We start from the raw sequence: 18,153 nt of genomic DNA on the forward strand, positions 1-18,153 counted from the left end.
ATTCCCTTTTACGCTAGTGAGGCAGAAGTCGACTAGGCAGCGAGGGGTCCATGCGGATGGGAACGACATTCTGAATCTGGCTACCATCCCATGTCGGATAATCGCATATACATGCTTCTACGCAGCAATTCGATACATCAAAGCAATAGAATGGTGCCATCCCACATTCCTCGTTCATCACGCCCCAGTCGACCCCCCATTTCCCTTCCTCATCTCCTCCAACAGCTCCCTCACAACATCCCCAGCATCCTGTTGATCCCCCTTCAGATGCTCCTTAAACGGGTCATCGACAATACGGTCATGCAGCATGACAAAGAACGGCACGTAGGTCAGGAAATCGAGGAACCCGACGCTGGTCTTCTTGGTGGTCCCTGCTGCGGCCTCCTTTGTGGGTGCGAGGTTGAGGAGAGATGCGACGCTGTCGACGGATTGGGGTGGGAGGCCTGTGGAGAGGAGGAGGATTTTGATGTCGTCGTAGGTTAGGGTGGATTCTTCGTTGGCGTTCAGTTGGAAGAGGTGCTGGTTTGGGGTGAACGGAGTCAATGAAGGACTAGTATCGAACTCGGATGAAAGCAGCGGAATATGTACCCTGTACTGCTTGATATTCTTCTCCAGCTTTTTGAAGTCCGTCTGACCGAAACTTTGACGGAGCCGCGTACTATTGCGATGCAAGTGGTGAAAGCGGCCGGACAATCAGCATGAAGAGCAAGAGCGGAACTCGCTGCTGATGCCGGATTCACCGACAAACTTACTCCAAGAACGTAACCCGTTCCGCAAGTGCCGCAATGACACAGAACTCAGCCTGGTCGACATAATCGCCCGCTACGAGCTCAAATACCTGCATTGGGGGAGAAAAGCTCTCAGTGTCCTCTCCCGTCGCGCCAATCCCCGGCCCTCATCCACTCTCGATGCAATCCCCACGCCAACTCACATTCTGGATATACGACACCTCCCCGCTGTTCACCCATTTCATGCGTTCCAGCTCGACCCCCAGCTCCTCGACACTTATCAATTCTCGATCGGCTCCCTTAAAGAATGGATCTGTTAGGCGGATGTAGCGCTTCTTGGCTTCGTCGTCGAGAACGTTCATGTCGTTAAGGAGCGATGTGAGGAAGTCCTGTTGAGCGCAATGTCATCGAGAGGTTCAGCGGGAATCGTGGTGATGGGGACACTGGTGAGTAACTTCACATACATCCTTTTCCTTCTCCAACCCTTGCCTATGTGGCGCATCCTTGTTCAATCGTCGGCGACGCATGGTCTCCATATCGATGGCCGGCTTCTATTCAATCCGTTAACGTCGTTAGGAATTCCGTCGCGTCTTCGTACGTGGCAGACATGCCGGACAAGCAAACATACCATGACGCTCATCCTCCTAGCGCCTGGCATACCCGCCGCCACGCTTTGCCTTCTACTCTCTGCCCCACCCTCACCGCCAGGTTTATGGTTCCTTCCCGCAAACTGCGCCATGCGCGCCTTTTTGGCCGCCAGATCCGCCGCTGGGTCCACAGAACGTCCAGCCTCAGCGGGCATCACGTCTGTTTCCTCTTTTGTCGGGTCCTCAGGTGGTGAAGCTTCGCCTTTGTCAAGAGAAGGGAGGTTCGTGCTGACATGGCGTGGGGGTGTTGGGCGGCGAGGTTTGTAGGGTGCTACTTTGTCTTTCGTTGTAGGATCTGACGTAGGAAGGGATGTATCTGTCGTTGTCGGCTGTGGTGCTGGTTCGGTCGCCCAAGCCGCGATGTCTGACTCAGCTAAAGCGGCCGTGGCTCCTTGCGGATCCATTTCGAGTGGTGCTGCAGAGATGAGCTGTTCGGCAGGTTCTGGAGGCGGCGTCGTTGCAAGCTCCTCCGCGACTTCCGGATTCGCATGCAGGACAATGACTGCTTTGGACTCTTTTCGTTTCCTTTTAGGTTTTATTGAACTTCGCCTTCTCACGACCGGTGGCGGTGGTGGATCCTCGACGGCGGCCTCGACGGCGGCCTCGAGGGGCGGTGTCGGTGGGATTTCGACTGAAGTTGCAGGAGGCGGTACTGGGGTGTGTGGGATGGACTTCGCTAGAGGTTTTGGCCGCGGGCGTTCTTTTCGCAGCGGAGGCAACAGCCTCCGGGGCTTCCCTACAATTTGCTTGTTGGCTTGAATCGCGTCGGGCCGCGCTGGAGTGAACATCGAGGGTGGCGAGCGCTCGACCGGTGCTGGTGTCTTGAAGGGTGTCTTGAAGGGTTATTGTAGATGCGATAAGTAGTGCAACCTACAAATTGCACGCCGCCATTGGTGAGCTATACCTGCTGTTTCGCCATCATAAGCAGACGGGGACTTGATCCGTAGAAGGGCATCTTCTTGGTATATCGATGGGGTAACAGGCGCGCCAGGTGATGTCCGTCTTTCTTCACGTCCACCGTCTCCACCGTTTTCATCTCTAAACGCATGTCCTACCAACGGTCAACCAGACTCACGGTTTGATGGTGTTTCCGCGAAACATGCAGCCGCTCACCGGTAAAAATCCGAAAGTACCCTTCCGGCGTGATCTCATCTGGTATATTGCCCAATACTGGCATTCTCCTTACAATAGAGGGTATGGGTATCGCCGATATCGAATTCGATTTCCTGTTCACTTCCATAGGAACAGAGAGCTCCGCCGCTCGTAACTGATGAAGACCCATTCCTTTCAATCAAAGGCACCGACCGCACACGTGAAGTGTAGCCACCCACCCATTCACAATCCAGCCGCCCAACCATCTTCTCCTTCAGAGGCCTCAAACTCCTCCCTTGTCTCGGCAGCACCCCGTCCACAATCTTATTGAAGTTGAAGATGGGCATATTATTTCTCGGCGTAACCGGAGCCAGTGTCCTTCTCGTCCCATTTCGCAGCGTTTTCGCAGGGAGAGGGAGGCGGGATGCATTCCCTTCCAACTTCGTTGGGGAGTTGTCCTCGTCAGCAAAACGAGCTGTTCGTTGGCGAGTGGCTTTGCTGGAACGCTGTTCTTTCCTGGCCTCCTCGCTGTCTGGAGGTAAGGCATACACAAGACCGCTAGAGATATCCACGTCGAGACTAATCGAAGTGGAATCTTCCGGTCCTCCCGCGTCAATGACTTCTCCCTCATCTTCACCCTCCTCATGTGCATCTTGGTCGAAAGCAGAAACGCATTCGGACGCGAGGACATCAACGAGAGCCATCGTGAAGATTGCTTAGAGAAGTTCGACTTCGACCCCGTCCGACGAGCTACTATGCTTGCTTCACTCCCGCTGCCGCCTCCGAAACAGTCCTGTTGAGTGGGTTCGCACATCGTATCTTTCTGTGCTGCGCCAACGCCTTCGGAAAGAAACGTAAGGTTAAGTTTCAAGCGAGTCTCGCGATCGAGGCTTGCGTCTCGCGTGTTCCCAAGGCGCACAGAAGAGCCCTTCGGTCAGCTATTTGATGTGACCTTTGCACCTTCTGCACATGGATAAGCACAGGTAAAAGGCGAATAGCTCAAGGGGAAAGGCACCAGAAGACACCCAATTAGGTTGACGGACATCCCGGCCGTTCCAGTCGGACTCCGCTCCGTGATGTGTCACGGTTGGTCCAGCTATGCCATGAGGGCCGGTTTCTCACTTCGTTCTCGGAGGACAAGATGGAACTTGTACACAGTAGAACGGTCCTACTAGAACCTCTTTGATACGATTTTCCGGTCCCGACGCTGGGACTTGAGGATAATATTATCACCTCTTCTGAGTCCTGACAGTCCCATTGATATCATGTTCCATTCCATTCGTAACCCTAACCAGCTTGCAACCTAGCGAAAACTGACCCAAGATCGATTAGGCCCTCCCTGAGGCCCTCCCTCCGTTCAATTATCGCCTCATTTTTGCTCGGGGTCGCAAATAGAATACAAAAGAGGTTGTGGTGTAGTGGAAAGTTACGGAACAACAAGCCTCGTGGTTCAAGTTATCCTGCTCTATGGACACAACCCTATATTACAATTTACGGTTCGTGGGCGTTTATGAGTGGTCCAGCTGCTCGGCCACGGAAGCCTTGTCTGGAAGTCTCCTGTAGATGTACTGTATAAAAGGGCTGGCTCTGTTGCATACCCCCTGAGTCGTCTGTTCGCGGCGTAAACTCTTTCTATCTTTCAAGTGAACACCTGCCCAGCAAAAATCATGACTTGGACAGAAACTGACGGAGCTCTCCTCGAGAAGCTCGAGGCTCAGATCCTCCCCGGCGACGCTCCGATCGAGAAACGTCTCCTAGCTGAGATCGTCCCCGGCTTCTCCCTCGCAGTCCTGAACAACTACGAAGTTACTTGGACGAAAACCTACGGAGTTCGGGACAACTCCGCTTATGGCGCAGAGCGCAAGCACGTCGACAGCGAAACCCTCTTCCAGGCCGCGTCTATCAGCAAGACCTTGACTGCTTTCGCAGTCTTGCGCTTGGTGGACCAGGGTGTGCTTGATCTCGACAAGGACGTTCACACGTACTTGAAGAAATGGAAGTTTCCCGCGGGGAGCCCCACGGTTACTCTGCGCCTTCTACTTTCTCATCGCGCCGGGGTCAATGTTAGCGGATATCCTGGATTTGCGAGAGGAAACCCGGACATCCCGGATATTGTTACCTCCCTCAACGGTGAGGGTTCCACCACGACTTCCAAGGTGGTAATCGACTCTGTTCCAGGCATCGCCGAAAAGTACTCCGGAGGCGGGTACTCTGTTGTGCAAGTGGTATTGGAGGATGTTGTTGGCAAACCGTTCGATGAGCTGATGGATGAGCTGGTCTTGAAGCCATGTGGAATGCACAGGTCCACTTTCAAATTGTGCACCGCGGAGCCTCCGTCCGACAACACCGCTTCCGGACACATGTTTGGTCCCGCGAGCGTGGGTGGCGGATTTCTTGTCTACCCTGAGATGGCCGCCGCTGGCTTGTGGACAACGCCAGCCGAACTCGCTCGGTTCGCGATGGCGATCGGACAGTCCGTTCGCCAGGTGTTGCCATCGGTTGTGGAAGCCGAAGCCGCCGAGGACGTGGTAAAGTTCGACGGCCCACTGCTTTCCCCTTCGGCGGCCAAGGAGTTTATCACCATCCCTGGTATGGCGGGTGAGCACACTGGAGATTCAAAGGGAATGGCTTTGGGCGTCAATGTCGCTGGCCGGAACGAGCGGATGCGGTTATCGGTATGTTTAGGCTGTTCTGTTCCACAGGTCCGAGGACGGGGAGGGAGGGGTGTTGGCCCAACCACCTCGCTCTCAAAAGCTAACCTTCAATTTGATATCAAAAACACTTCGCTGAATAGCATGCGGGTGGCAACCATGGATTCCTATCCAATATGGAGATCAACCCGTTCTCCGGCTTCGGCTCAGTCATCATGTACAACGGGCATGACGAGAGTTATAGTATCAGGCGTCAAGTCATCTCCGCTCTCGGCGGGATTTACAAGTGGCCTGACACGGCCGAGAGCAAAGATACCTCTCAGAACGGCGGAGCGAAGACGGAAGAGATGGCGAAAGAGGTTGACTGGAACCTGCTGTCCGGCACCTACAAAACGGACGAAAATCGGGAGATCATCGTCAGCGCGGACTCGACCTGCTCCTTCCCTCCGTTTGCCAAGGGACCGTTCACTCTGAAGAGAAAGCGGGACAACAAGTTTGAGATCGTCGGACTGACCGAATCCTCTTTGGAGTTTGAATTTGAGGAGGCGGAGAAGACAGGGGAAGATGCCGCTGCCACCAAGGGCTCTGCTGCGGTCTCGGTCGCGTACGCTTCATCGCAGAGCGGGGGTGAAGCATGGGCAGCTCCCTCTACCGTGACCGCCAAGCGGGTGAAGGGGTGAAGGGGTGAAGGCATGGTGTTGACACTAATGTAGTTATTGATTCGCAATCTGATGCATATATTCCGAAAACCCATTCGGATTGTAAACTCATATATCTCCAATTCATATCACGGACGTTTCTCCTCACCGTGAAGCTGCGGCGGCCGCATGTGAAAGTCATCTAAATGGAAATGTTCCATCACCCAGATCAACAGCAGAAGCCAGTCTTCCATACGAGAATGGACATTATTGTTCGCGACGGAGCCATTCTCAGAACGAATCCAAGGTCGTCCTGGCGAAGCAGATTTAGGCGTCGACAAAGAAAAGCCGTCAGTACGTACCGAATACCCGGAAATTGCGCGGTGCCGAGCCCGCGGTAAGGGCAGTCAGGGTCCTCTTCAAATGTTCAGGCTTCCCCTCTCGACTCTCAACTCTTAACTCAGCATCTTGGAGCACTTTCTTGGCGCATCCCGAGGACCAGTGAGCTGTCCGCGCCCCCTAAGTTCCGCTCCATAGGTAGTCCTACTTGAGCTGTCCGTAGATTTTGCCGTCGCCTGTTCCAGGATACACCTCCTCAAGTCAAATATTGAAAGCACAGTTATGGAGGACGTTTCGGTGCAGCTCCTCGACTTCCAGAAGCAGATGGCGACAGACCTACTGTCATATTCCCCAGTGGCTCCAAAGTCGTCCTCAGCTCTCGCAGCAACAGCACCACAGGGAAGCGAGGGAAAAGGCGACGGTCTGCTGATCGCAGCGAAAGGGCTTGGCCTGCGAAATGTGTTGCTGGCCTTCCTACAGATCTACGCTGACCCTCGCGGACTGGTGCTGTTGCTGAACACACCCTCGCGAGAGGTGCAGGTGCTGAAAGAGGATTTGATGAATATCACGGCGTCTAGGGATGCTATTACGGATGAGGAGGGTGGGCCGGTTCATCCCAACTTGTTCAGGTCGATCAATAACGAGACACAGGCTAGCGAGAGGTAAGCCGTGTGACGTTTGTCGGATGGGATTGGGAGCGACTAGGAGATTGGGTGGATAGAGAGTATAGGTCATAGGAAGGCACCTGGTTCTCGTGTATTATGTGCTTTATCTCTGAATATCAAAATGACATTAGTAAAGTGTTTGTCGATGCCATGCAGATCTGAGCTTTACTTGACCGGCGGCGTGTTATCAGTGACCTCCCGAATCCTTATCGTCGACATGCTGAACAAAGTGGTTCCTTTCGACAAGGTGTTGGGGATCATAGTGAATCATGCTCACAGGTTCGCAGACTCTATATTCGGCTCCTTGTTGCCTGCAATGTTACTCATTCCTTCAGTCGTTCCCCGAACAATATGAAGAGTGACAGACACGTCAACGGAAGCTTTCATCCTGCGGCTTTTCCGAGATGACAACAAGGTATATTTTCCTGATGCCCTCTCATGAAACATGAATCAAGGTCCTGACACTTCCAAAGGAAGGGTTCATCAAAGCCCTATCGGATGAGCCGGAAGCCTTCACGCATGGGTTCTGGAAATTGGAAAGATCCATGAAGACGCTTTTCCAGCGACATGTGTTCCTATGGCCCAGGTAAAACGCAGGAAGTTCAGTTGAGCCCATCGAACTATTCTCAAGCTGTTGCGTTGTGGCAGGTTTCACATGACTGTAACGGAGGACATCAACCGAGGAAACGTACAGCTCCATGAGTGCAAGGTAGTGAATGACCCGACTTCCTTTCAAATTGCAGCATGCACATGGTTCTGATCTGGATTTGCACAGGTTAAGCTCACTAAAAGCATGAAGGAGATCCAGGCCGCGCTCATCGACTGTGTAGATCAGTGTTTGGCGGAACTCCGGAGGTCAAATCCAAGTGTGCGTCATCGACGTTGTAGAGTGTTGGCAGAGCTGCAAAGACGATACTGATGTGGGCATATGACTCCGAACAGATCGACGCCGAAGAGCTCACGGTAGAGAATGCCTTCTTCAAATCATTTGACCAGCTCGTGCGGGCACAGCTGGACCCCATCTGGCACCGCGTTTCCACGAAAACAAAGCTGCTTGTCAGCGACCTGAAGATCCTCCGGCGGTTGTTGAGGTATATGAACCCGTTTGTTCCTGAAGCACCACCGAAAATTTACCCCCGATATCAACAGTTACCTGATCTCATACGACTGCGTCACATTCAACTCCTTCCTCGAGACCATCGTCGCTTCAAACGCCACGGATGCAAGCGCGGTCTTCCGTGCAGAATCAAACCAGAGTCCGTGGCTCCTGCTGGATTCGGCACATGTGGTGTTGTCTGCAGCCAGACAAAGAGTATATCGTCGAGCAGTCGAAAAGCAAGGAGATCTGGACGCAGGGATTCCCCCTGGCATCGAAGCGACACTGGAGGAACAACCGAAGTGGAGGGTGTTGAGGGACATCTTGAGGCAGATTGAGCGTGATAGGACCCTTCGGACAGAGCGTGGAGAGAGCAAGTATATATAAATGGGTCCCAACTTGCGCTTGTAGAGGCTAACATGTATACGTCTTGATGCGCAGCCCCCGGCCCAGTCCTAGTAATGGTGGACGGTGACCGATCCTGCAACCAGCTCCGAGAAATCATCGACAAATGCGACCTTACCTTCATCAAACCAGAGCCAGAAGCGGTCCATCGTTCATGCGAAGTGGTCGACAGCGACGCTGTGTCCCAGCAACACGCCCGATCGAAAGGGAAAAGTCGAAAGCGGGCGTTGAATTCTGAGGAAACGCGACATGGCGAAGAGAAAGATAATGAGCCCGACGTCCCGGCCGCGGTGCATGAGTTCTTCACGCCGGGCTCGGAATCGTTGCTGAAGCGGCTGTTGAAGCGGTATTTCAAGTGGAAGGGAGGAATGTCACTGGTGACGAAGAACCTGTTTCGGAAGGCACCAAGCACTAGCACTTCTGCGGCGCCGTCGCGGGCAAATAGTGGGTTGTCGGAAGGTAGGTTCCGGGTGCTTTTGTATTTGATGGTTTCAGGCAAGTACCAACGTAATGGTCCGGATTATAGGAAATGGGAACGACGCATTTGGCCGTGGAACCGGCCGTGGCACTGCCCCTCCCAATAAACGGAGGCGGACGCGCGGTGGTGGCAGCGGCGGAGGATCACCATCAGAAGGCAGGAATCATGCGGCGGGTATTGGACAGACAGGCATGCCTGTGACCTTTGAGGAGGAGGCTGCTCGAATTGCCGAATTGTAAGTTATCGTGGGATATAGAACCTCAACGTTCACGATCGACCCTGCGTGTTGACGCACCCATCAACAGTCTAAGTCAAATCGAACCACCCCTCGAAGACGAAGAGCCGATGGACGTTGACGCTCTGGACGATCGGCCTCCCCAACTATTGAACGGTGAAGACGTATACACGCTCATCCCGAGCTCCCACGCCGTCGTTCTCCGCCCGTACGCAACGACATCCATGTCCCTCGCGGGCGCATCCGTGTCGAATGGTGACGATGATGCCAGGGTGTTGGAAGACTTGAGGCCGGAGTATGTGGTGATGTATGACCCGGATCTGGGCTTCGTGAGGCGGGTGGAGGTGAGACAAGAGCTGCGATGAGCGCTTATGCCACTCCGTGCGCGCTGGACGAGTACTCATCTGGCCCGATTCTGCACAGTGCTTCAAGGCGCTGAATCCGTCTATGAACCTCAACGTCTATTTCATGGTGTATGAGGACTCTGTGGAGGAGCAGCGCTTCTTGTCCGGCATCCGCAAGGAGAAGTCCGCGTTTGAGAAGCTCATCCGCGAGAAAAGTGTAAGCATTCTTCTGCGTCCTGAATTCCCCCATTGTCTGAGGAAAGATTTTGACGGGCACTCTCTTCTCGCCAGATCATGGCCATACCCATTGATCAAGATGGTCGTATTGCGCGAGATCCGGAGGAAGAGTTCTGGCGAAAGCTGGACACGCGTTTAGCGGGTGGGCAACGGATACCTGCCGAGCAGAAGAACCAGGTAGGCCAGCCCAAAATATGAGCTCGCGCTCTGCGGTCTCATCGAACCGATTGTCTGTATTGAACAGGTGATAGTCGACGTCCGCGAATTCCGCTCCTCCCTCCCCTCCCTCATTCACGCGCAACGCATGACCATCCGGGCCTGCACACTCGAAGTCGGCGATTACGTCCTCTCTCCCCACATCTGCGTCGAGCGCAAATCCCTCTCCGACCTGATCTCCTCCCTCAAGTCCGGCCGACTGTACACGCAATGCGAAGCCATGTCGCTGCACTACAAGATCCCTGTGCTGCTGATCGAGTTTGACAAGGCGAAGGCGTTCTCGCTGCATTCGGATCGCGAGACGAAGGGAGAGATTGATGCGAAGGATGTGGGCAGTCGGTTGTGCTTGTTATGTTTGCATTTTCCAAAGTTGAGGATGGTGTGGAGTTCGAGTCCGGCGGCTACTGCGGAGATCTTTGAGGATTTGAAGGTGCGTCTTGGCAGAGCGTAGGGGTCGCATGGGGCGTTCTTGGGCTTGCAATGTGTTAAGATCTTTTCATGCCCGATTTTCCCACCCAGAAAAACCAAGAGGAGCCAAACATGGAGGAAGCCATGGCGGTCGGTGTTGACAACCCGGAAACAATCGACAGCGCGTTTGCCATTACTCCATCCGTACGTTCTTCCCCTTCTCATGTGTTCCGTCCATTTCATTCACATCCGCACATGTCTCACATGCATCCTTCCTCTGTCGCTCCTTGAACCCTGACAACACCACACACAAACTCACAGGACATCCTCCGTGCCCTCCCCGGCATCACGTCCAAAAACTACCGCTACGTCATGTCCAAAGTGCGCAACATCGAAGAACTCAGCGAGATGGGGCTCGAGGATTGTCAGGAGCTGCTTGGCCAGGAGTTCGGCCGCAGTTTGTACAATTTCTTTAGGCAGGATCCGACAAAGGAGCCGCCGGGGGCTGTGGCTGGAGCAGAGGCAGGGACCGGAGCTGCTGCGGGTGTCGCGGCGGGCGGGAATACGGATAGGGGAAGAGGGGGAAAACGGCGGGCGTAGAATGGCGTATGGATGTGACGGGAATCGCGTATGGCCTCCGGCTACCCCGGATTTTGGGAGGTTACGGAGATTCTGGAAGTAATAGGAAGCAGCAGTCTCTCCTAGCGTCACTTGTTTGCATAAACATCGGCATATGCAGAGGATAGATTCGGAAATGTACTGTATGTAGAGTACGACTGATCTCTAGGTACAAGTTTCGGCAATGCAATGAACACACGCCTAGATAAGATTTACATAACCGGTGAGAAGCCCCTACCTCTCGGCGTCTATACTCTATGCTAAATGAGAAGAAACGGGGCACGACATTGCCCGAGGTAGGGATCTGCTATACACCCTACAAGTACGCCACACCAATCCCAAACTGGAATCCCGGCTTCAGCACGTCAGACCTGGTAGCCGTCACAGGCAAGCAGTAGTTGAGTTCCAAGCGGAGGATGCTGAATCGGACGGCGAGACCGAGCCCCGCGGACACGGAGGGCGTGGCGAACACTATGCGGGCCGTTTCTGCTGGCGGGGTGGCTGCGACAATTATGGAGTGGAGGAGGAAGGAAAGGGAATGATGTGAGTTACACGCTCAAGATGGGAACGAATTGCAGGATGAAAAGCCTTTCCAGACCTGTGTTGACTTGCGCCAGCGATCCTCCGTTTAGGAACACGTGTCCCTTTATTGGCTTGTCGCGGAGGTAAGGCAATGGGGTGAAGAGACTGAGGCCTGCCGCCCAGTAAGCGTCTCCACCTATCGCATCCTCTGTAATGCAAGAAGGAGCGGACGTTTAGCATTCCGGTTTCATAGCATGCGGAGGGGCCTGTCCAGTCTTACTCTTGTCCATGGGCCCGATCCCACTTTGCCGGAATCCCCTCACGGTGTTGGGACCTCCCAGGGTAAATCGGTCGTTGATCCGCATCCGGTGGCCTGTGAACGGCACAACAAGTCCTCCGCGGGCGGATGTGGTGAAAATCTGCACGACAGTCGAAAAATCAGTCAATCCCCCTCACAAAATGCGACTGGCTATCCAAACGAGGAAGACACGGGACAACGAAACGTACGAAACCGTTCCCAAGACTCCGAACCCACTGGCCTTCCGCCTCTCCCTTCATGAACTTCACGTCACCGCCCAGTCCCGCCAATTCCTAGGATATTCTGTGAGCGCATGCATGAGAGGCAACAACCAGGTTGCTAAACGTTGCCCACCTCTCTTGTTCGGATGTAGCTTCCCGTTGTAGGTAGCATAGGATCGTCGCGATGGTCCTTCGCATATGTGTGGCTGATTGCGGATTTGAGGGTGTGGCCGGCATCCTGTCGCACACTGTGTGGAACCGCGCCAGAGCACCAGTCGTCAGTCTTTGCACTGAAAAGCACGCCAGTGAAGTCTCCCACCTCCACGAAGCGCTCTGCGCCAGACTGTGGACACGTCGCCATGCCACATCGTATGCTAATTCGTGTGTGCCTCGGAAGATGTCTGCTGTCTGTAACCAGACAAGAAGGATCGTAAACCTAATGCTCCCTTCCACCAACCTCTCCCTGCCAAGCCCCTCTGTACCTTGTATCGCGCAGACAGTCCCTTCGTCTCTTCTTCGTGCGATTGGTGCAACGACATGTTTCGATTGGTACTATACGCCGCAAACTCGGCGCGGGCGTCCGGATCCACATGGTTCGGCCTTTGGAACACCGGTTTTGGTAGAATCGGTTTGCTGAGTAGAAGCTGTCGGAGAGCGGCCAGCATCAGCCTCTCTGCCTTCAATCGGTCGTCCCCACAATCCGCTGAATGCCGGAAATCCCCATCCTACCTGGAAGTAGCTCCCCGTCTCGTTGTTGTTGAAAGATGTACTTGGCTCGTTCAATGCGATGCCGGGCTGCACGGCATACGATGCATTGGCTTCAAGCACTTCGCCTCCTCCCAACACATTCGAAATCCGCGTTGTGATATTCTGATGTATCGCATGCCGAGGAAAGACCATCAGCAAAAATGCCCCTGTCCGCCGGAGGAGTATCCACGGTAACGAATCCTCCCATCCTCACCGTCGTGGTATCATAATTCGAAAAGTCCGCCCCGGTCCTCGCATAAAACCTCGGCGCCTCCGTCACATTCAGCACTACATCCACAGCCTCATCATCCACCAACCCATACAGTCCCGGGTCCGCCGTGTCCAGCGTCACGCCCACGGTCCGGAACACGCCAAGCCGAGATATCCGGTGACAAGCCTCCCGGGATTCTGACAGGACGTCCCCTAGGTTCTGGGATTCGAGAATTGGCCGGACGAGCGGCTCGACCACTGAACGCTTGGTATGTTCGATTCCTTCTAGACGGATTGAGTTCACGCGCATGCGGCGATCTTGCGAGTCCGCTACCTAGAATTCCAAGTGACACAAAGAAAACGGAAGGGAAAGGGAATTGAGCAGAATTGAGTTGTCTTCCAGTATGCGACAAGTCCTTTCCGGTCTCCCTATATCTGCAGGCCGCAGACCCAAGGCGCCCCTCATAGCGGATACTTTGATTATATCAAACGTACAAGCGTGGTAAGCCTCTGCACCTCCTGCTGGCGGCGGAACACAACTTCTGGGTCCAAAGTCACCGGCGCGGGGGGCAGGTCGGCGGAAGAGCCCGGCCGAGATCCCGCCAACTTGTCGTCGTTCAGAAAGCCCTCCATAGTGGGACTTCTGTTGGGGTGTCAGAGGTGTCGAAGTCGGTCGCAAATGGGTCGAATTGTGAAGTGGGCCCGAATTGTGCACATGCAGTGGGAGTCGCGTCGCAATTGACATCGTCGCCGGGTCGTCGCCTTTTCTGCGTTCCCTTAGACAGGCAAACCCTTCATGAGGACTGGGGACACCTTCGCTTTTATCATGCATGATTGTAAGCGGTGAAGGGAAGGTACATATACACTTTGTCCCTCCTGCAGCGATATATCAGCGGTAAACAAGCAAGCAATGAAAATGTTAAGGCATGAAATACTGATTATCTGAACCTTTCCGACTACGGAGACATATACATAATACAAAAGGTCGAAGCTGGTATGGAGGGAAATGATGTCCTCTCCCCCCTCCCTCGTGGCAGCTGACTCTCCCGACTATCACTATCTAGTCCTCGTTGAAACTACCATAGAACTCGCCAAGCAAATCATGCCGATCCGCATCCGTCGCAGCCTCGTTCCACTCACACTCAACCATGAACTCCGTCCACAGAGACACAAACTCCTCAAACGACTCTGCTACTGGCTTGATGCCCTCCTTCCCACTCACATCCCCAAAATAGATCTTTCCAAACTCCGTCTCCGCTTGTGAGCTTTTCCTCCGCTTCCTAACCGACCCGTCAGACAATGGCGCGATACACGCGACCCAAAACCCTACTTTCTCGGCATACGGCCCGTCGACCTCTTCATCGTAGTCGAGGGAGATTCGCGCCAGGCCGGGGACTTTGGGGTGCAAAAGGTCTGCGTCGGCGGGGATGGTGGGCAGGCCGAAGGAGGCGGTGGAAGTCGGCTCGGTTTCGCCGGTGAGGAGCCAGAATTCGGCGATACCGGCGGGGACGCGGATAGAGGGGATTAGGGAGTCAGGGAAGGCGTGAATGAGGTCAGAGACTAACGGACCCATGGCGTCCGGGTCTCGGATGGGCTTGACGGAGGGAAGGTCCGACGGGAAGTGGGAGTGGAGGTCATCGATGGCCGCCCGAAGGGTTGTTTGGATTTGTCCTCTGTTGTAGCAGGAGATAGGTTGAGCAGATACTTCCTATACCCCCGAAGATGTGCTTCTCTATCCGTCTGTCCCATCCCCTGTTTCCCAGGAGCCCACACGTACCTCTGGGACTGAATGAAGGCGCCTGATTGCGCGCCTTTGGGAAGGTCCTCTATGCCCTGGTAGTGCACGAGGTCTCTCCAGTCGTCGGCGTCGTCGTCGGAGGACGCCATTCTGTCCGTATGAAGCTTTCGCAAACCGAAGTGGGAAGGTGTCCAAGGCTCCAGCAGCTCCGAGCCTGCCCAAGCGAATGCAACCGTTTGAGGTGGTTGAAGGCGTTGAAAAGGGGATTGCAGGGACGCGTGAGAACCTCCTCAAACCCCAGCCAAAAACACGAACTGGAACGGGTGCATTTCAGTGCAGGGCGACCCATAAAGCAACAATGGACGCCAAGAGGCAGAAACTGAAGGCACGGAAGGACCTGCTGAAGAAGGTATGGGCCGCCGTTGGCACTGGGCTGTGGGACGCTCTCTGAAAGAGAGCGGTGGTTGTGGCATGCGGAGCCTATCGCAGCGTTTCTCTGAGAGCCTCCAAGCACATGTGCACGCATTAACCGGACCGTACGTTTCGGCTCCAGGCTCTACTAAAAAGCAAGCAGCAAGGAGATGGCAAACCCACGGCGACAGCGTCACCACTCCCAAAGCCAGTCGTAGGAGCCACGAAACAGAATGCGGATAAGCAAACGAAAGAGGAGGTTCACAACTCGAAACCGAAGAAGCAGGTGAAGGTGGACGTGAAGGACCAAGCGATTGGCGCAAAGGCGCTAGAGGCGCAAGGTCAGAAGGAGCCAAAGCAGAAACTCACTGCATTGCAGGAGAAGATGCAGAAGAAGCTTGCAGGTATGTCGTTCAACCCTTACGTGTTACCGAATCCCTCAACAGCGGAGGCGTGGGCTGGCCATACTCACCCCTCCCCCTCTCCCAGGCTCAAAATTCCGCTGGATAAACGAAATCCTCTACACAAAAGACTCCCCCGCCGCCGTTCAAATCTTCACCCAAACCCCCGAATACTTCGACATCTACCACGCCGGCTTCCGCTCCCAAACCGAGTCGTGGCCCACCAACCCCGTCGATACCTTCCTCTCCCACCTCGTCACTTTACCCGCGGGCACCGTGATCGCCGATATGGGCTGCGGCGACGCCAAGATCGCGCAGGTGCTGAATGCGAAACGCAAAGGGCAGCTAACGACGCATTCATTTGATCTGGTTTCGAGAAGGCCGGAGGTGGTGGCGTGTGATATTGCGCATGTGCCGTTGGAGGAGGGGACGGTGGATGTTGTGGTGTTTTGTTTGAGTTTGATGGGGACAAATTTCATGGATTTTGTGAGGGAGGCGGGGAGGGTGTTGAAGGTCGGGGGACGGTTGATGATTGCGGAGGTGGTGAGTAGGTTTCCGGATTTCGAGGCGTTTGTGGAGGCATTGCAAGGGTTAGGGTTCAGGATGCTGAAGAAGGTGGGTGTGGGGTCGACGAGGCGACGAGTTTGCTGGTTTTGCTGTCCGCGTGGAAAAATGAGACTCACCTCTCTTTGGTGGAATGGTTATGATTTGTACAGGACGAGAAGAACAAGATGTTCATCCTCTTCGACTTTGTCAAAGCGTCCGATTCCGCCGACGCAGACGACTCTCATCCCATCACTGCCACTCAGAAAACGAAATGGAAGGAACAAGAACCACCATTCAAGTCATCAGCCACCGCAGCCTCCACCTCCGCTTTCACAGCCCAATCCAAGAAGCGGAAAGCAAATCCTCAATCAGCCAGTGCCGCAACATCAGAGCAAGATCAGGACCAACAGCCAGCGGTCTCTAAACGCGCCAAGCAGAATGCAAACAAACAGAATGCGGGCGGAAAGAGCAATGTGCCCAATAAAAGCGCGCCTGCTTCTACGACGACACCCATGAAGACGACGAAGGATGGGCCGTTACTCAAGCCGTGCATATATAAGCGGCGTTGACCCATACCGAAGAAAAGTTACTCGTTGTACATACAATAGGAAGGCAGGCGCCATGCATGCACCACCCTCTCATCGACAAACGTAGATGTAGACTAGCCATAGAACCGGGCGCACGTTTCTTGGGCGGTAATTTAAGAATGAGCATTAGCACACCAAGTCCATTCTATGTTGTTGCATGCAGCGTTTCCATTTGCTTCTGATTGATAAACAGCATGGATGGATGGTATACTACGTAAGTAATTGATGGGGATGTAGTAGGTAAGGCGGGCTACGTTACGGCCTGTGCGTGGTGAAAGCACAAAGCACAGAAACGCACAATGTACATATACAATAAAACTCTCTCTCTCTCTCTCGGGGTTTAGGGGTGCAGATAAACAGAAAAAGGCACCCCAGATCCACAAACCCAACACTGGCAATCTACTGGATATAAAAACTCAACCAACGGAACCCATCGCCATAACCCTGCTTCATAACGATAGAGCACATGAACAGCTCGACGGGGCGGATATCCTTCAGCAGCACTTTCCCTTTTCCGGTGGTTTGGTACAGGCCAAGGGCGTGGCGGAGCTCTTCTTCTGAGACGGCGCCGCGGGCGTCGATCTTGTTGCCGAGAATGAGGAAGGGAACTTTTGAGAGCTCTTCGATTGATAAGAGGGCCTGCGAGGTGGTTGAGGTGTGAGTACACGTGTCTGCCAGTAAATGATACCAAACACGAACACTCACGTCAAGCTCGGCTTTACTCTCCGCGAACCGCTCCTGGTCGGCGCAGTCTACGAGGTAGACGATTCCGTGGACCTCTGGGAAGTAGTCTTTCCACAACCGACGCGCCTGTTGATGTCCTCCCAGATCATATGTCGTGAATTTGATGTTTGCTACTTGCAGTTCCTCTGAGGCTGTGTGTGGGGAGAGTCAGAGGAATCTTCAGCAACATCTCTTGAGGGGTGAAACCACAATGCGTGTGGGATAAAAACACGGCCAACCCATCGACCATCGACTATCGACACCATCAATCAAACATCAACCGTCAACCCATCCAACCTTCACCCATCAACCATCGACCAATCGACCATCAACCCATCAACCCATCAACCTTTGGCGCAATGTGGTCCGCGAAGGCGTTCGCTTGGTCGACGCCGCTTTTGGTCGACGCCGCTAACTCTCGGTACCCCAGACCAAGCCAAGGTTCACCTCAAGGATCGCCTGCCTTGAACATCCCTGCGTCTCGCTTCACTCGCAAAGGCCTTCGCTCCGGTCGTCCTCGCTGACGCTCGGTGTCCCGGACCGAATCAAACCTCGCTGACACTCGGTCCATTCACCGCCCGCATCGCTAGCTTCGCTCGTGGCCAAACCATCCCCTCCGTTCCCCTCTCTCCCGCTCTATCTATCTTTCTCTCTCTTTCTCTCCCACTCTCTCTCGCGTGTTGGTGCTTACTTGGATGCAAAGTCGGGGTCAAGGTAGCAAGCCTGTCGTTCTTCAGCATATGCAACAGTGTCGTTTTACCTGCATTGTCGAGGCCCAGGAAGAGGATTTTGGCGTTCTTGTTGAGAAGACCTGGTTGGGGGTGGGATGTGTGCAACGTTGCGCGTGAAGTGTGAGATCAGAAGGTCGAGAGGGAATCACGGAGAGGATGCCGGAAGGATACGTTACCCCAGTCTGATAGGAGGGATCTGAACCAGTCTATGATGAACATTG

At 54.2% G+C, this 18,153-nt stretch overlaps 7 protein-coding genes across 7 annotated transcripts; 3 read left to right on the plus strand and 4 right to left on the minus strand.

Annotated features, from left to right (window-relative positions):
* Positions 1 to 7: 7 nt before the first annotated feature.
* EV422DRAFT_137531 (uncharacterized protein) lies at positions 8 to 2,884 on the minus strand. The gene is made up of 8 exons (XM_053064787.1): positions 2,489 to 2,884; positions 2,280 to 2,413; positions 1,357 to 2,208; positions 1,193 to 1,279; positions 932 to 1,117; positions 753 to 838; positions 589 to 658; positions 8 to 519 (listed from the first exon to the last, which is right to left on the minus strand). Exons 1-8 carry the CDS (start codon positions 2,655 to 2,657, stop codon positions 178 to 180), a joined length of 1,926 nt encoding a protein of 641 aa, XP_052929186.1. The 5' UTR covers positions 2,658 to 2,884; the 3' UTR covers positions 8 to 177.
* A 1,250-nt stretch (positions 2,885 to 4,134) lies between these two features.
* Positions 4,135 to 5,798, plus strand: EV422DRAFT_563547 (beta-lactamase/transpeptidase-like protein; the record flags this gene model as incomplete). Its single annotated transcript, XM_053072080.1, has 2 exons — positions 4,135 to 5,142; positions 5,262 to 5,798. 2 exons carry the CDS (start codon positions 4,135 to 4,137, stop codon positions 5,796 to 5,798), a joined length of 1,545 nt encoding a protein of 514 aa, XP_052929187.1.
* Positions 5,799 to 6,377: 579 nt separating this feature from the next.
* EV422DRAFT_563548 (uncharacterized protein) lies at positions 6,378 to 10,779 on the plus strand (the record flags this gene model as incomplete). The annotated part of the gene is made up of 16 exons (XM_053072081.1): positions 6,378 to 6,757; positions 6,917 to 7,039; positions 7,118 to 7,175; positions 7,234 to 7,346; positions 7,409 to 7,469; positions 7,536 to 7,628; positions 7,703 to 7,851; positions 7,910 to 8,196; positions 8,298 to 8,720; positions 8,788 to 8,974; positions 9,045 to 9,318; positions 9,398 to 9,535; positions 9,610 to 9,732; positions 9,800 to 10,201; positions 10,291 to 10,383; positions 10,501 to 10,779. 16 exons carry the CDS (start codon positions 6,378 to 6,380, stop codon positions 10,777 to 10,779), a joined length of 3,183 nt encoding a protein of 1,060 aa, XP_052929188.1.
* Positions 10,780 to 11,113: 334 nt separating this feature from the next.
* EV422DRAFT_583164 (surface antigen-domain-containing protein) lies at positions 11,114 to 13,336 on the minus strand (the record flags this gene model as incomplete). Its single annotated transcript, XM_053073411.1, has 9 exons — positions 12,800 to 13,336; positions 12,568 to 12,708; positions 12,321 to 12,482; positions 12,158 to 12,246; positions 11,972 to 12,086; positions 11,827 to 11,910; positions 11,600 to 11,738; positions 11,396 to 11,527; positions 11,114 to 11,298 (listed from the first exon to the last, which is right to left on the minus strand). Exons 1-9 carry the CDS (start codon positions 13,103 to 13,105, stop codon positions 11,114 to 11,116), a joined length of 1,353 nt encoding a protein of 450 aa, XP_052929189.1. The 5' UTR covers positions 13,106 to 13,336.
* A 328-nt stretch (positions 13,337 to 13,664) lies between these two features.
* Positions 13,665 to 14,788, minus strand: EV422DRAFT_513963 (uncharacterized protein). Its single transcript, XM_053069201.1, has 2 exons — positions 14,573 to 14,788; positions 13,665 to 14,468 (listed from the first exon to the last, which is right to left on the minus strand). Exons 1-2 carry the CDS (start codon positions 14,680 to 14,682, stop codon positions 13,856 to 13,858), a joined length of 723 nt encoding a protein of 240 aa, XP_052929190.1. The 5' UTR covers positions 14,683 to 14,788; the 3' UTR covers positions 13,665 to 13,855.
* On the plus strand, positions 14,789 to 16,629 carry EV422DRAFT_513965 (methyltransferase-domain-containing protein). The gene is made up of 4 exons (XM_053069202.1): positions 14,789 to 14,942; positions 15,087 to 15,348; positions 15,434 to 15,960; positions 16,062 to 16,629. The coding sequence occupies exons 1-4, from the start codon at positions 14,892 to 14,894 to the stop codon at positions 16,458 to 16,460; spliced, it is 1,239 nt and encodes a 412-aa protein (XP_052929191.1). The 5' UTR covers positions 14,789 to 14,891; the 3' UTR covers positions 16,461 to 16,629.
* Positions 16,630 to 16,883: 254 nt separating this feature from the next.
* Positions 16,884 to 18,151, minus strand: EV422DRAFT_486149 (ADP-ribosylation factor family-domain-containing protein; the record flags this gene model as incomplete). The annotated part of the gene is made up of 4 exons (XM_053067386.1): positions 16,884 to 17,117; positions 17,184 to 17,353; positions 17,893 to 18,012; positions 18,109 to 18,151. Coding segments are annotated over 4 exons (567 nt in total), but the record flags the coding sequence as incomplete, so codon positions are not given.
* Positions 18,152 to 18,153: the final 2 nt, after the last annotated feature.

The sequence above is a fragment of the Fimicolochytrium jonesii genome, assembly GCF_025526975.1.
Source record: "Fimicolochytrium jonesii strain JEL569 chromosome Unknown EV422scaffold_2, whole genome shotgun sequence".
Classification (NCBI taxonomy): Eukaryota; Fungi; Chytridiomycota; class Chytridiomycetes; order Spizellomycetales; family Powellomycetaceae; genus Fimicolochytrium; species Fimicolochytrium jonesii.